Source organism: Salvia splendens, chromosome 5, assembly GCF_004379255.2.
Source record: "Salvia splendens isolate huo1 chromosome 5, SspV2, whole genome shotgun sequence".
Taxonomy (NCBI): domain Eukaryota; kingdom Viridiplantae; phylum Streptophyta; class Magnoliopsida; order Lamiales; family Lamiaceae; genus Salvia; species Salvia splendens.
The window spans coordinates 40,827,492-40,843,297 of record NC_056036.1 but is presented as its reverse complement, the minus strand read 5'-3'; the positions used below and the strand labels follow the sequence as shown (position 1 = coordinate 40,843,297).

The window sequence follows — 15,806 nt, the reverse complement described above, 5'->3', positions numbered from 1 at the left end:
ACCGACTGATCGACGGTGACCGCCTCTGTCCCCGAACTCATGTAAGTAATAGACCAGCTACCACTTCGTGATGTAGCGGACTTGAGCGTCGTTGAGCGGACCACCGTTGCTGCCGATGTGAGCCATGGAAGCATCAACGATTCAGCGGAGGAGCAGGAGGAGAAGAAAAGAGCTAGCAGCAGCAGCGCGACACCGCTCCACGAAATGCAGCGATTCTTTTGCTTCATCTCACACCAGACATCTATATGCAGCAGCTGAGAATGGAGTTTGTATATGCCTTATTTCAGCCTACCGCTGAGAAATGCGGCGGAGATCTGGGTGGAAAATGGGGAGAGGAAGGGGGCTAGTAGGTGGAATTATGAAAATTTGGTGAGGACATTTTTGTCAAACCCGCACCAAAACGTGATGTATTGCTACTTTCGGCCAACAAAATATTAAACACTGAACAATGAATTATTAATCAGATTTGGTATGGCCCACACGTTTCATTTCTTTTAAGATTTGTTTCCTTCCAAACTAATTAAGGAAGACTGAACACGCCCATAGTATTTAAATGCGGCGTTTTCATCTCTCCCACTTTTCACACAAATAAGAATATCAAATTGTGAATAAACAACTATTCGTTTTCTACATATTTGTATCATGATATATCAATATTTTTATTTAAAATCATCTCACTAGAATATAGATTGAACTATTTTGCAAAATATCAACTGAAATACTTCATAATATTATGTTCATTGCACGAATATTAATTACCATCTCAAATTTATTTGCATTTTCCAAAAAAATATTAAAAATCGGAATAATGAATCATGCGTCATATATGGTTCATTAGATTTAACAAGTTACTATAATTGACTGTTAGTTGTGAGTTTATTGAAAAATCTCATTCCAAGTAGATACAGTAAACAAATAAAAGCTTTTGAGAAAAAAAGAATGAATCTTCATTTTAAACCAAAATATAGTTTTGATTATTGATATAATTCGTCACGATTATTGATATATGAGTTTTATTAATACGAGATGCAATGATTGAAATCACACACTTGTTCTATCAAATATTACAAATCGATAAACAGCATAGTACATTATTCTGCATCCTTGGACAAGAAGGTGATTCAACTGGTTGCGCGGGCGTTGGTGAGGTCGTCAACGCAATCCCCTCTTTCGAGCACAGCAGCAGCACCCATGCCTGAACCTGCATATCCAGTAACAGAATTCATGTACATGTCCAAAATCCTATCCACTTTGTACTAGAGCAAAGAGGGGGATGGTTACCTATGCACATAGATATGACACCAAATCGACAGTCCTTGCCATGACGTTTCATCTCATTAAGGATTGTAGCAACACAGCGAGCCCCTGATTGAAGAAAGCAGATTGTTCATCAACCAATCCAACCAGTCATCACTCTTCTGGTCTAGTGTTGCAATAATGCATTACCTGTAGCTCCCAATGGGTGTCCGAGGGCCATTGCTCCTCCGTTTACATTTACTTTATCAGTATCGAGGTTGAGCTTTTTGCAGCAATATACGTACTGGGAAGCGAATGCCTGTGCACTCAATGGTGATTAGATGATTTTGAAGTTGACAAAGTACTGCTACTGTTATTATTCATCACATAAATACCTCATTTATCTCGTACAAGTCAATGTCCTTGAGTTCGAGACCAGCTGACTTGACTGCGGCCGGGATAGCAACAGCTGGGCCGACACCCATGAGACCAGGCTCCACACCCACAGCAGCAAAACTCCTGCGCATAAAATATATTTTAGGAAGGAATATTGACAAGCTTACAATAGTAACAAGCATACAGATCCACAAGGAGATGTTCACCTAAATACGCCAAGAATCGGAAGCCCCTTTTGCATAGCTAAACTTCGTTTCATCAGCAGAACAGCTCCTGCACCATCACTCACCTGACTTGCATTTCCTGAGAAATCAGAAGGCTATCTTAGTCATATACCAACTCAAGAAAGTATCATATATTCATCTAATGTTACATGGCATTATGTATTAAATAATTCTTTTACCAGCTGTTGTAGTTCCGTTGCTCTTGAATGCAGGCTTTAACTTTGCCAGAGCCCTCATGTTTGTGGTTGGTCGAACCCCATCATCTACTGAGATTATGACAGGTTTTACCTCCCCTGTTTTTGGGTTGACAAGCTTCAAAGAAATATTCATGAGCCAAAACAACCTGAAGGTAATATCTATCTATATCACATCAATGAGTATGTCACAAGTTCATATTTACCTTAGTAGAAACTGGAACTATTTCATCTTTAAATTTCCCGGCTGCAATTGCAGCAGCAGCTCGTTGATGAGACACAACCTGTTTCCATTTCAAGTAGGATAGATCATTCACCGATTCAAGATAAAATATATTGATTTTTAACAACAATGAAGGAAACTCACAGCAGCTTGATCCTGTTCTTCACGAGTTACTCCAAAGCGTTCTGCAACATTTTCAGAAGTAATACCCATTGGAAGGAGACAGTCACGAGCTTGAGTGAACTTCTCTATCTGCGAACAGCAAATGACAGTGGAAGCAGTCAGTTTTCCAAGTCATAGCATGCTTTTTAGCAGAGAGAATAAAGACATAATCTAACTTGCACATACTTTTGGGTTATCCGACTTGAGCAGGTCGATATTGTTTACCGACATAGACTCCAATCCAGCAGCAATGCCTATACAATGTCAATAATGGCCAAGGGTCAGCATAAGAGGTTTTAACCATTAAATTGAGTGGTTCATTATTACCTATATCATAATATCCAGCTTTTATGAAGGCAGCAACATCGGCAACAGCCTGGAGACCAGAAGAACATTGTCTATTGACTGTTCTGAGAGGTACGGAATCTGTTTAGAAATGAAGTGTCAGAATTGGTGAGGAACAACCTAAAGAACGGGGCTTTAAAATTGCCCAAAGGTGAAAATACGTGTTGCATGGGAATATGGAATATCACAAGATTCAAATAAACTTGAAAGGATACAATATTCAGCAACATGGAATGTAAGAAGGAACGGAGTGAGATTTTGCATTCGGAGAAAGTATACCAGGAAAACCAGCATAGAAAGCTGCCATCCGGCACTCAATAGCTCTCTGTGAACCAGGAGCCAGGACAGTTCCTACAACTATATCTCCTACCTCAGCAGGATTAATATTTGTTCTATCTATCAACGCCTGCAATCAGGAGAAAGATACAAAATGGATAAGAGAAGAACATGGTTGAAGAAAAAGGTATCTTATACCTAATTCAAGAATCAAACCAGAGCAACATCTGACTACAAATAACATATTGGGAAAGTTCTAGCGAAGGTGCTTTCTTATCAACTTTGAGTTATAACCCAATTTCGGGGACTATTTTATGCGGAAAAGAGAACTATCATATGCCTAATTCTAGAATCAACTAGAAAAAGTTAGCAGAAAAGTTCATTCCGATCCCAGATTTAAATTCAGCAAATCTTGTCCCATCCGAGCTGATAGTCGTCCTTGAATGAAAACTAAAGCTTACCTTTAGTACAGTGGCAAGCAAATCATCTGGAAGGGTATCCTTGAACCCCCCTCGCTTAGCTTTGCATATGGCAGTTCGATAAGCTCTGCAAAGCGCGATAGATGCATGAAACACTTAGTAAGATGCAACTTTTCACAAGTCCATATTACAGAAAACAAAAGATTGCGGAATGATTAAAGTAAGGCGACTCACGCGACAATAACAATGTCATCTCCAAAAGCAGTTGTTCTTTGATAAGCACCGCCATCCCCCGCCGAACATATGGATTGCTGTTTGGAGAAAATCATGATGGTGAATGGGGTTCAGGTTTCACATAATTATAACACTACAACAATGTGATCCCTCAAGATCATCAGAATGAGAATCAAATTAAAATGAGAATACCTATAACCTTAATTTTATTTTTAAAAACATCAAATTAGCAATCACTTACTAGTAACAAAGCTTCTCTACCGTGTTTATAATTAGAAATTACTACTTCAATTACAGTCTACCTTTTTGGAGTTTTTAACTAAATAATTCCATTGAAAGAAGTGGTTAAAATTCTCTAAAATAATTCTGCAGATTTGGTAAAAATGCTCCTGTTAAAATCAGTCTCTATCACTGCAAAGCAATACATCAATCACGATACGGCGATTTCACTGAAAGAGAAAGCTGGCGATGCCACAGATCCGAGTAAAATCATAGCAATTCAATTCAAATCAACACACCTCAATAGAAGCTCACATCCGAAAAAACATAAAATATTCCACCTAAATTGATTGCGATCACAGAGGAATCGAATCGAACAGCAAGTGAAGAATGTAAACTCACGCAGAGAGAAGATTCAGTGGTATGGCGAGAGTAGGAAGTGGGCTGCAAATGCTCCAGCAGAACTCTCTGTCTGTTAATTGCTCTCTCCATTCTCTCTGAGCTGTTTGAGTTTGTTGAGTGAAATGATGCTTAGTTGAGAAGTGTGGCGGCGAAATCTGTTGACTCATTTTAAATTTCGGCAAATTGAAATCATGGCATCACGAAATATATATTTTTATATTTTTTTCTTTCACGCAATATCTATTTATTTAATTTTCTTTTTGAAGGGATCATGCTATATTTATTACTCCTACTCAACTAAAGTAGAATCAGTATTACGACTGGCAAAAACACTGATTCTCTTTCCTTTAAGTATTCTTATATTTATTCCTTTTAAAAAGAAAAATAAGGGTCTGATCAATTTCAAGAAGACATGAATACACACAAAATTAATGAATTAGAGTTAAATTTTATTGTATCTGTGTTCTTATCGAATCGACTAAATAATGATACTACAATAATTTCAAGTTGGATGCGTGGCGAGTTCGTTATATACATTCAATCGACACGACCACCATCGTCATGCCTGAATCGTTTTATGTGTTTGCCGTGTTGAGTTCAAGTCATTATCATGTTGTTTTCACATGAATAAGATTGTGTCGTTAATGGGTCTGTATCGTGTGGGAGTCGTGTTTGGATTTGAATGCACTTGACAAATCCAACGTTGTTCGACGAGCACGGCAAAAACTTCATTCATAGACCTACGACCCATGCAAAAATGGGAGAGGAGCTTATTTAGTTACACAGATTAGGAAAGTTACATATTAGTAGTATAATTGTGTTTATAATTTCTGTTTTATTAACAATAATTCAATTTTATTTTATTAACGATGTATTTAATTTAGTTCATTGATTTTTTAAAATTTGTTAAAAGATTTAAAAACAAAACTTCGGCTATGCAATTAGGAATAATTATTAATTTAATATTAAAAATGACGATTAAGATTTTATTTAAAATTGTAGGAGGCGCACATAAATCATAATGATACGCACCACGCCCTTTTTAAAATACAAACTTAATTTTTAACAACTCATTTTGATTAAGAGCAATCATCAAATTTTCAATTGTTATATATGAGGAGGTGTTTTGAAACACATAAATTTTACTTTCAATTTTCATAACTCCATTAAGTATATCGGTAACTAATAAATTTGTGGTACTTCTACACGCTATGAAGTTGATTTATATTTTGGGCAATAAGTCAATTCAAAAGCACTAATTGCAACATATTTTATTAAAAAAGAATTCTTTGACTTGACTTACAATTGAATTTTTTTTTCATTGTAACATTCATTCTATTTATGGTTTTTTTCTTTAATCGTAGCAATTAGAATACCATCGAGCAGCCAATACAATTTCAATAAAAAAATTCACATGTTACATATTTTATAAACATCTTAAATTCTTAATACTACGTATTTCATGAAATATTTTGTCAAACGAAATAAATCATTGTTCAATAAAATAATAGAGATCGTTGTTATCATCTCTACCAATCCAAAAGATAGGAAAGAGAAAAAAGATACGAAGCTTTTAAGGAAGTTCAGATTCAGAATTTATATAAGAATATTATGATTAAAGTTCAAATTCTCAAGAAACCATAAAAGTCGAAAATATTTTTTTGTGGAAAGAACTTTGCTTTTGCTGGAAACTTTCTCTCTCCAAAAAAAATATTTTCGACATAATCATAGGCAGTACTCCACTACAACGTGGTGAGAAGTTTAGTAATTCGACAGAATAAAATTGAAAATTAAAATGGCTGAAAAATGAACCCAAGATATAATCTGCAACCTTCCATTTAACAAGAGGCTTGTAAATGGCCTTCACTTTCACTCAGAAAATAAGAAGAAGAATGAATCTGAATCAACTCAACAGATGTATTGGTAATGCCATAATAGAAAGAACAGAAAAAAACTATGAACAATGAAAGAACATCACAAAACTTCTGCCCCAGCGGCTACTATACGACATTCGCCTTCCGACTTACATTGCAACATTGAGCACTTTTGCCTGAAGAGTGTCAGACATAGATCTCAACGCATAGGTGATCTCTGTAAATGAAGGCCTCGTCCCAGGATCAGCTGACCAGCATCGTTCCATAAGCTTCCTCCACTCGGTATCACACCATTCGGGAATTGTAGGGCGGAGAGTATTCTTGACAATGCCTCCTACATGCATACTTTAAACTTAGTCCGATGATAATAATAATACTAATGATTTCCAGAAATGCATGCTTCGAGATCCATTTATATATCACATACCAATGAAACTATGTCAAGTCCTTAATTGCTTATATATTTGGAAGGTATTTAAAACGTCTAACGACAGATTCTCTGCAAAAACACACAATTCGTATACAATTGTGTTTTACCCCTTCTTGAAAGTACTACTTAGTTCATAGTGTGTGGCAAGTGGCAACACCTCCTTTCATCTTTTAAAGAATGCTAATATATTTTCTGATTAGTTCAAAGGAACACGAGCCAGAGAAAGACGTAGCCTTCCTGTTAAATGTTTAAATGTTCAAACCAATCTCTGAATTCACCAAATGAGGATTATAACATAATCACAACTCTACAAAAATCAGCTTCCAGTGAGCGAATGAATATAACATGCTGCAAAGATTTCACCTAGTCTACAATTCAATTTCACGGCTAAACATTACCTACCTTAGTCACCCTACAGCACATAAGCAATCATTACATGTGGAATAATCTTAAGCTAAGGCTCTCTTATATCTTAACACATCAAAGTTCAAGCTAAGCTAATTATATCTTCGTGTTATGATATTCTGGACAATCTTGAGCAAGTAAACTAGGTCAAACAAAAGTGAACACACGATGCATCTCCTGCTACATGCTGAATCTCCATCAATAAAACAACTACTCATGCAGCTAGAAAACCTTAACCACTTCACATATTACCACATCCGAAAATGCTTTAATCATTAAATGTGATTCTAGTAAGTGCTTCAACATTTTATATGGGCTGTTAGCTCCACGCCGTAATTGTAACTCCAGCTATTAATTTCAAATGACACATTAACCAAAGTTGTTTTTTCTTGCATAGGATAAGGAGTTCAACTTACCAATGATAGCGCCACAATGCATATTTGCATAAGGTTCCTCACCAGTCAGAATCTCCCACAATACTATGCCAAATGAGAACACATCAACCTGTTGAAAATAGAATCAACTATTTTATTCTTCAATCTCGTGATTGCCTAAATTTCATTCAACAAAAAACAATGATTGCATAAAATTAGCAGATTGATCAAAGATTGTATAGTAGCTTCTTACCTTTTCAGATACCCGGTTAGTACTTCCATTCAACAATTCTGGAGCCATCCATGGAAGCGTTCCTCGAACACCACCGGATACCAGAGTATTGTGTTTAATTCTTGAGAGTCCAAAATCTCCTACCTGTACGCAACTAAGTCATCACCAGAAGCAAGCAAAGCCAAAACTTTTCTTGAAAAAAATAAGACAGATCACATTGTATGATATTCATCTTTTTGCAGTGATGAAACCCAGTTCAATCAACCATAGTTATCCTAAAGCAATCTTATTTTGTGATAAGTTGCATTAACATTATATGAAGGACAATTTTGATATCACATAGCAAGCACATTTGATAAGCATTTTTGTTCATGTATTGGTGTTCTCCATCTTTTTAAATGTCCAAACGGTCATAGCATTCTTGACCATAGAGAATCAGAACTTCAGTTAAAAGTAAATATACCAGTGAAAAATTCGAGCCTAATGTACCTACAATCTCCTGTTTCTCAATATAATCAGCAGTACCTTGCATATAGGCCGTTCTGGATCTCTCAAATTAACTAACAAATTGTCACATTTCAAATCGAAATGGACAATATTTTTTGAATGCAGGTATTCCATGCCAAATGCTGCATCCATGGCGATGATACGCTTTTTACGATAATCAAGTGATCTGCGTGTGAAATTCAGAAAATCAAGTGCCAACTATAAACTTGATGCTGCGGGAATATACATAGGTAAAAAAGAGGTGCCAGTACTTGTCCTTCCGAAGTAGAGCTGTCCTAAGTGATCCATTTGCCATGAATTCAGCTACAGTTGCCAAACTTGCACCATCTGGCACCACCCCATAAAATGCAACAACATTTGGATGGTGTAAATTTGATAGGATACAAGCTTCTCGCCAGAAGTCTTTTGCCTACACAAGAATAAAAGCCAGGAAAAGTTCATTTTTCATGTAGTTGCACCACAAAGCTCTTCTGTTAATATAAGGACATGATAATTTGGAAGAGAATTTGTAGATGACCCACCAACCGTTCTTGCTCTGACAATCTACCAGAGAAACAAGTTTTCTTGATTCTCTTAATGGCAACATCTGTTCCTCGCCATTTACCATAATATACTGTCCCAAATGTACCGGAACCCAACTCTCGCAATTCTTCAAGATCAGCATTTTTAATTATCTGGAGACAATCACTGGTTATTTGAGTTAAGAGTCCGAAAATAAAAAAATCAATCTAACTAAAACTGGGGCACGAAAATTGATTGAACTATCAACTTGTTGCATCCAAGTCATCTGCTTAGCTATGGAGATGGAAACAGAATACTTTAGTGCTTAGATGCAGATGATAAGGCACAGGATGTCGAAATAATGCTTTGAACTCATTTTTAATAAACCACTGGATGAATGGCAACAAGCAAGATATGTAAACTAGATGAACTTAACACCAATTGCTAGAAGGGGAAATGGAAAACGCACCTGTAGACCAAACATATCTGCCTCCATTTCAGCTATCATTGCATCACTGAACAATTCATTATCGTGACTGTCAGCATTGAGATCCTGCATCAGTTCAAGGCAATCACTTGATATGTTGTACAGGAGAAGATGCAGAATTACAATAAGACAAAAACTGGATATTGCCTGAGAGTCCAAATCAGGTGAGGCATTTTCTGGTTCTTCAAAGGGAGAGAGTATATTCAAATTAGTAGCATCTGATTTAACCGGAACATTGGATGGTGGCATTTCAGCAGGTGGTGCATTATTATTGACCGGGTTCTGTGGAACTTGCTTGATTCCGTTAACCGGCCAGCTATCTTTTGATTTTTGAAGCTCATCAAAATTTCTGACATGGTCCAAATTTTCAACCCTATAATTCGCATAATTGGACAGATCATCAAAGAGGGAAACTTTTCCCTCGAATGAAGCAGAGGTATGCGGAGTCATGCTCCAGCCTGCATTTTCAACCAAATTTCCATGCCATCTAACCTCAGGTACTTGATAACCAATATCCACTAAATCCCCAATAGATTGATGGGAAATGGTCTGAGGTGACAATAAGCCGTTATCATGTGACAGTTGTTGAGAGCTGTGGACAAGACCCGCAACTTCTGAGTTATTGACCCAAGATGAATAGCCATTTAGGTCGCCCTTTGTCAAAGCATTTGAGCTTTTCCCAAGATGATTGAGCTCCAAAACATTTGAATGTGTCATGTCGACCAAAGATGAAGCAGGGGCCAAGCTACTGCAGACCTGGGATTGTTTCTTTGGTAACTCAAGATCAATACAAGGGACAGGTTCAATGTTAACATTCTTTAATCCCTGTGTCAGCTCCTTGGATATCATAGCTAAGTTGCTAGAGCAAATATTTTCACCACTGACAAAACGATGATGGCTAGCATCAAGTTTATTCACTGGTTCAACACTTGATGTGCATTGATCATCCAAAGTTTTCAGCTTTGAATTTTGACATGATGCCATTACTGAGACAGGATTAGTTGGCTCTGAGAGGAATTCCATACTTTGGAGCTCAGTATTAATAAAGCCAGCATTCCCATGCAACTGTACAGGCTTTTCCGTAAAAGCACCAGATACTTCGTGAAAGGATGATTGGTGTCTTCCCAAGTTCAATGAAAATGATCGAGTCATATCTTCCTGAGAGGGCCAAGCAGATTTTTCTCCCTGTTCCTGAAGCTTGGAATCAGAAAAGGCATGAGGGATTCCATGGTAACTAACTGGGTCAATAGACGCAGGCAATAGCTCCACCAAATTATCCGATAAGGGAAGAGAAGTAATAGAATTAATCGTCTTTTCCACAAGAGGAATCCCCTCCTGAGAGCACAACACAAAGTTTCTATTACTGCGCTCAACTCTTCGGGGAGCCAAATTTTCTCCTTCTAAAATCAATTGGTTCTTGATATTTTGCTGACCGTGTGGATTCATCAAATTTACAGCCACCTGAGGGGTGTGGTAAATAGAAGCGCTGTAACCAATGGACTCTTCGTGTGGAATTGGTATTGTCTTGACATTTGTCATATGACTCATATCTGCTTGCTGAACAGGAAATGGCATTGATGAAGGAAACTTCATTAAATTTTGCGACTTGTCGGCAAGGGTATCATGGATTTCCAAAGGATGTAATGGGAAGGGGAAGATTTTGTCATTCCTTGAATGAATTTCTGCATTAGGCATCAAATTGCCCATATCAGTGACAGAAGATTGCTTAGCGTTGTTCTGGGAATTAGGATCAGTTTCAACCATGCCATTTACAGCAACAACATACTGATAGTTTGTGTCACTTTGCTGAGTAATGTTGGCATCAATGGCAACAGGGGTTTCCGATTCCACCAAAGGAATCAAAAATATACGAAGCCGTTGAGAACCAGGCTTATCGATACCATGATATTCATCAATCATATTTTGCATGTCCTCATCAGAAGACACAGATATAAGGGCATCAAGATCCTCCCCTGGAAGCTGATACTTGATTGAGTGAGGCTGATCGCACATTCCAGCTGTTTTCTTCAACAATTCCTCCCACGACGGATTCTTACTAATGGAGATTATGCGCGTCTCTCCTCCCACATATCTGAGTTTCCCATCACTTGGTCGGGGCAATATTTTACCACCAAAGCTGCAAAGGATCTTTAGTTTCCCAGACTGAGAACCATCAGAACATAAGGATCTCAATGAATCTGACTGACTTAATAGTGGAGCGGCGGACACTAAACTAGCATGGTCATTGCACACTTCTGATGTCAACTTGCCAGGTTTGTGTCCATTAGCACCAGTATTCGCGTAATGCAAGCTTTCACTACTTACATGAACTCCAGCATCAACCCGTGACATAGATCCTTTTGCGGAAGCATATTCTGTAATGTCAGAGCCACATGCAGAATCCATTCTTGGCAAACCGAGAACTCGTGCAAGCTCCTCATAAACCATTTGGCGATCCTGGACATCTGGAAAACGGACATTCTCCTCATAGCTGGGAGCGACACCATGCACTTCAGAAACAACTCTAGACGCAGCACATTCGTCAAGAAATTTCATGGAGAACTCCTCTCCAGTCTGAATAGATACATTATTTACATGTTTCTTAGTCGGCAGACTATTTCTGGGTAAAGTGTCTAACGAAACTTGCTGAGTACGATGACTATTTATGCCAGGGTAGCCGCCTGTCATGGCTTCGGCAATATCAGCAGACCTATTTAGCTGAACACGATGACTATCTAAATAATTACAGCCAAATTTCCCATATTTTACTGTATAAGCCCCTAAAATAATACTCCAACATCACCTAAAAATGCCAAAGAAAGGAAATCTAAACAGTTCCTAATCTCTTCCACAAATTCGTGTCATATTATCTAAATCACCTTAAGTACTTCACTACCCGAACCCCTGCTCGACAACTAATCACAATGTTATCAATAGACTTTCTAACGCATACAACAAAATGAAACCAAATAAACTAGCAAAACCAATCTATAAGTTATGCGCGAGCGATTATCTATACAGAAATCCCGGAAAATTCTACCAATCAATTATCTTTTCCTCTCCAGATCATCAATCAAAATTGATTATGTTGAGATATATACCTGAAAACAAAAATAACATCACACACAAAATAAATATCCAGTACAAAGAGCTGAAAACCAAACCAATTCGAAAACGCACCACGGAATTATAGCAAACTACTCATCAAATATTAAAATTTTGCTCACTTTTCAATTTTTTTTGGCAATACCTGATGGATTGCTCTTAATCCGTAGTCAAAATTCAACTCTATTCAGGAGAATGGATAAGATTTTGCGCGGCAGTTTAATATTGGATCACCAAAGAGGAGAAAGAGTTATGAGAGAGAGAGAGAGAGAGAGAGAGAGAGAGAGAGAGAGCTGCTTGTGTGTACAGTAGACTTGGTTTTCAATTACTGGAGCGCCGGAGCGGCATTTCCGAAAACGGTCTCAAACCCGACCCGTTATATCATCGGATCCTTCGGTAGGTTAAATGGAGCTAGCTAATCTACTATAAATTCATCGTTTTATTTTTAAATATAAATTTAAATGAATTTATATTTCCAAACATGCTCAAATATTGTGTGTTTTTCTTGTTAAACTAATCACAAAATATTTTCTCGTTTTAGCGTTTAATTATTATCTAAACTTGTTTTGTTTATTAACGAGTTGAATCTTAGAGTTTATTTATTGAATATTTCGAAAGTCACAAACTTAAATGATTAGATTAAGATAAATATATGTGGTCTCATGTGTCGTGTATGTTGTGATGAATCACACGGATACCACCATTTCGATGATTTTTTAGATTTATATATTTAACATATCAATTTGTTTGTCATAAAAATATTTAAAAATGTTTTGTTCAGGAATCATGAGCTAGTATTACCATACTCAAACATGAATTATTTAGCATTAGCATTAAACTAAAAATTAGAATAATGTGATTCTTCATTGCCCTAACTTCATGGACAAAAAAAGGAAGTGGTGAGATAACATGTAGGTTGGATTCCAAATCCTTACCAAAAAAGATTGGCTTGTATCTAATGACAACTGTAATTTTGGATATTATATAATGCCAACTGTAATAAATTTAACCATTTATAAATTTATACTTTGAATCAAGAAAATAAAATAATGGGTGTTATAATTTTGCACCATCAAACCGTGAATGGCACAATCCAATTTTTTACAGAATATTAAGTGCTCAACCCAAATATTGAAAATTCAGTTAACTGGTCTGGACCCGTGCTTAGAGAAAGATTGGCTGACTCGTTCCTTCCCATCCCGACAACGAAGCGCAGCTCGGTGATAAGACGCTTCACCTCCGACCGTTAGGCCGGGGGTCCGAGTCACTTCGGGGGTAGATGGGGAACCATCGTAGATCCTCCTTAAATCAAGAAAAAAAATAATATCGAAAATTGAAACCAAAGGGCAAAATCAACAAAGATGCTCAAACCCCATACATCCAAATATATAAATAACAAAGAATAATAAAAGAGAGTTATATTTCTGATCATACTTATAAAAGAAATGAATGATAATGATTAATTTTCCTTGATTGGCTCTTAGGTAACTTGAAAGCGAAAGAAGTAATGGTTATGTTTGAATTTGAAAGCCAACTCAAAAGGCATTCGTCCTCTAGTCACAAAATATTTGTGGGAAAATCGTTTTGTTTGATTTCCTCAATAACACACACAAAATTTTGAAAATTTTGTTGTCTTTTTCCTTAAAATTTGAAAATGCATTTTCTCAATATAATAAAATAATCAGCACACAAAATGGTAGTGAATTATTGGCCGACTATATTGGCATGGACCATGGAAGAATTCCACCACCGCCCATGTATTTGTATGAATAAAAAATTGAATAACGAGTTGATCGATGGATTTGAATTTTGAGATTAACTATATTTTCTTCTCGAGGGTTATTTTATAATTTATTGAACTTAATTTGTGATCGATGGATTTGAATTTTGAGATTAACTATATTTTCTTCTCGAGGGTTATTTTATAATTTATTGAACTTAATTTGCAATTTGGATTATGCGAAATTCGTGTTTTACTATAGTCTTTATATTTGAAAATTTCATGGCAGTTTCTGTTGTAATTTTATCGTTTAACTAGATTGTCATTATTATATCTTTAATTTTTAAGTTGTAAGATTGAGGTAACTGTCTGAGAGTAGCAATGGATGCACGTGAAAACAAGGAGTATAAGTATATTTAATTTTAAATTTTATAATATTAGTTTAATTGTAGATTGTTTATAATTATAAATCAATTGGTAAACTTAAAGATCGTGGCCGAAAAAACACAATCCAAGCGCTGGGCTTGCCAAGAAGCCCATTTCATAACTTTCACACACCACCATATCATTAATTTCATTGCAAAATCGGTTGGGATAAGCACAAAGTGAAAATTAAATAGACCATAAAATAAAAAGATAATCATCTACAGCTTTGACCATTCCCACCTGAGTGTTGAACATTTTAACTATTGTCTAACTTATAAAATATTTGGTTCAATTAATATTAATATGCCTTGAATATGTTGTTTGTCGCTAGTTAAATGGGGTCATTTCCTGCCCGTGGATGTAGCCAACATAATGTTGGTGAAACACGTAAATCTGTGTCTCTTTACGTTTCTTTTTGTCTCGATTACACAAATACTCTATTCTGTCACAACAATTAAAGTTACCGTCTTACAAATCTTGATATGAGATACTCGAGCAGTGTTGTATGCATGTTAAGCTTCCTGTCTTGAGAGTACGTTCACAAGAATGAAGTTATGAAGAATTTATGGGGGGTCGCATAAGCGGTGGAGTGTGTTTTTTTTTAATTCGCTATAAAACGAAGAACCTTGCTATTAGGACTTGATATTTTGTGGATCCTTTTAGAAGAGAGAATGCCTTCATGAACGGGGATACATGTGGTGTATAGATGTCATCAGCTCGTGCAGTAAGGTATTGGGTTAAGTTATTGAATACGACTGGGATTATTGGGGGTATATAGTCCCGTTTGCTCCCCAAGCTATTGTTTTTATTTTTTAATATCAGTGTTGACCCAACTTAGTGCTTTCGTCATTAGTGTTCTTTCCGCTTTTGGAGATGGCAAATTTTATGTGTTCTTAATACTTGAGAAAATGAATTAATTTGTCCATTTTTCAAGATCTCAAAGGGGTGTGGAAGTACATAAGAACTCTTGTCGATGAAAATAGTAGTATTGCTTGGAGAGAGATCGTTCACATATCTTTCATTTTTCAATATACATCATATACAATATAGGATAAAAAGGGCATAATAAGTGATTTTAGCATTTATAAAAAGAATTTATCATCCTGGAGTATAAAACTGGTCAAGAATTGTGTCAAGAGGGCCCACGACCCTTGTTTTATTTCTTCCGTTCAGTGGAGCTGATTTGGGGAAGAGGTTGAAATATGCCAATGTAAAGTATTGTCTAAAAAGACCAAAAACACCTCAAATGTTTCCTTTATTTCCATGAGTTGTCCCTCTGCAAAATAATGGCCGCCATAAGAAGAGGTGAAGATGTCACCCCCATTGCCTTCAATTTCATCCACGCCCGTCTCCTCCGCGCTGCCCCTGCTCACCGTCGTCCTCAGTTCTGTTCTACTCATCTCCTCTCCCTCTTC

General features: G+C 36.6%; 2 protein-coding genes across 4 annotated transcripts; both read right to left on the bottom strand.

The window, feature by feature from the left end:
- Window positions 1-950: 950 nt before the first annotated feature.
- Window positions 951-4,484, bottom strand: LOC121805830 (3-ketoacyl CoA thiolase 1, peroxisomal-like). The gene is made up of 14 exons (XM_042205847.1): window positions 4,331-4,484; window positions 3,710-3,786; window positions 3,518-3,602; window positions 3,060-3,186; window positions 2,763-2,861; window positions 2,622-2,689; window positions 2,418-2,525; window positions 2,257-2,334; window positions 2,036-2,168; window positions 1,839-1,935; window positions 1,632-1,755; window positions 1,447-1,555; window positions 1,282-1,365; window positions 951-1,201 (listed from the first exon to the last, which is right to left on the bottom strand). The coding sequence occupies exons 1-14, from the start codon at window positions 4,418-4,420 to the stop codon at window positions 1,122-1,124; spliced, it is 1,359 nt and encodes a 452-aa protein (XP_042061781.1). The 5' UTR covers window positions 4,421-4,484; the 3' UTR covers window positions 951-1,121.
- Window positions 4,485-6,150: 1,666 nt separating this feature from the next.
- On the bottom strand, window positions 6,151-12,569 carry LOC121801813. 3 transcript variants are annotated; one of them, XM_042201230.1, is made up of 9 exons: window positions 12,391-12,569; window positions 9,288-12,241; window positions 9,123-9,206; window positions 8,674-8,826; window positions 8,404-8,561; window positions 8,171-8,318; window positions 7,667-7,789; window positions 7,456-7,543; window positions 6,151-6,538 (listed from the first exon to the last, which is right to left on the bottom strand). In XM_042201230.1, the coding sequence occupies exons 2-9, from the start codon at window positions 11,826-11,828 to the stop codon at window positions 6,354-6,356; spliced, it is 3,480 nt and encodes a 1,159-aa protein (XP_042057164.1). In that variant the 5' UTR covers window positions 11,829-12,241; window positions 12,391-12,569; the 3' UTR covers window positions 6,151-6,353. The 3 variants fall into 3 exon arrangements, with proteins under 3 accessions (XP_042057164.1, XP_042057166.1, XP_042057165.1); XM_042201232.1 differs by having other exon boundaries at window positions 9,288-11,714; window positions 12,391-12,568; XM_042201231.1 differs by having other exon boundaries at window positions 9,288-11,821; window positions 12,391-12,567.
- Between the last annotated feature and the right edge of the window lie 3,237 nt (window positions 12,570-15,806).

What these genes read in the sequence shown, in the direction of transcription:
- LOC121801813 (XM_042201230.1), bottom strand. Translation starts at nt 11,828, where the DNA reads ATGACAGGCGGCTACCCTGGCATAAATAGTCATCGTACTCAGCAAGTT. An exon ending in CAGATATGTTTGGTCTACAG is followed by an intron (nt 8,827 to 9,122) that starts GTGCGTTTTCCA and finishes GATTGTCTCCAG; the next exon opens with ATAATTAAAAATGCTGATCT. An exon ending in GCTCTACTTCGGAAGGACAA is followed by an intron (nt 8,319 to 8,403) that starts GTACTGGCACCT and finishes TTTCACACGCAG; the next exon opens with ATCACTTGATTATCGTAAAA.
- LOC121805830 (XM_042205847.1), bottom strand. Translation starts at nt 4,420, where the DNA reads ATGGAGAGAGCAATTAACAGACAGAGAGTTCTGCTGGAGCATTTGCAG. An exon ending in TGCTTGCCACTGTACTAAAG is followed by an intron (nt 3,187 to 3,517) that starts GTAAGCTTTAGT and finishes TCCTGATTGCAG; the next exon opens with GCGTTGATAGATAGAACAAA. An exon ending in TCAAGTCGGATAACCCAAAA is followed by an intron (nt 2,526 to 2,621) that starts GTATGTGCAAGT and finishes TGCTGTTCGCAG; the next exon opens with ATAGAGAAGTTCACTCAAGC.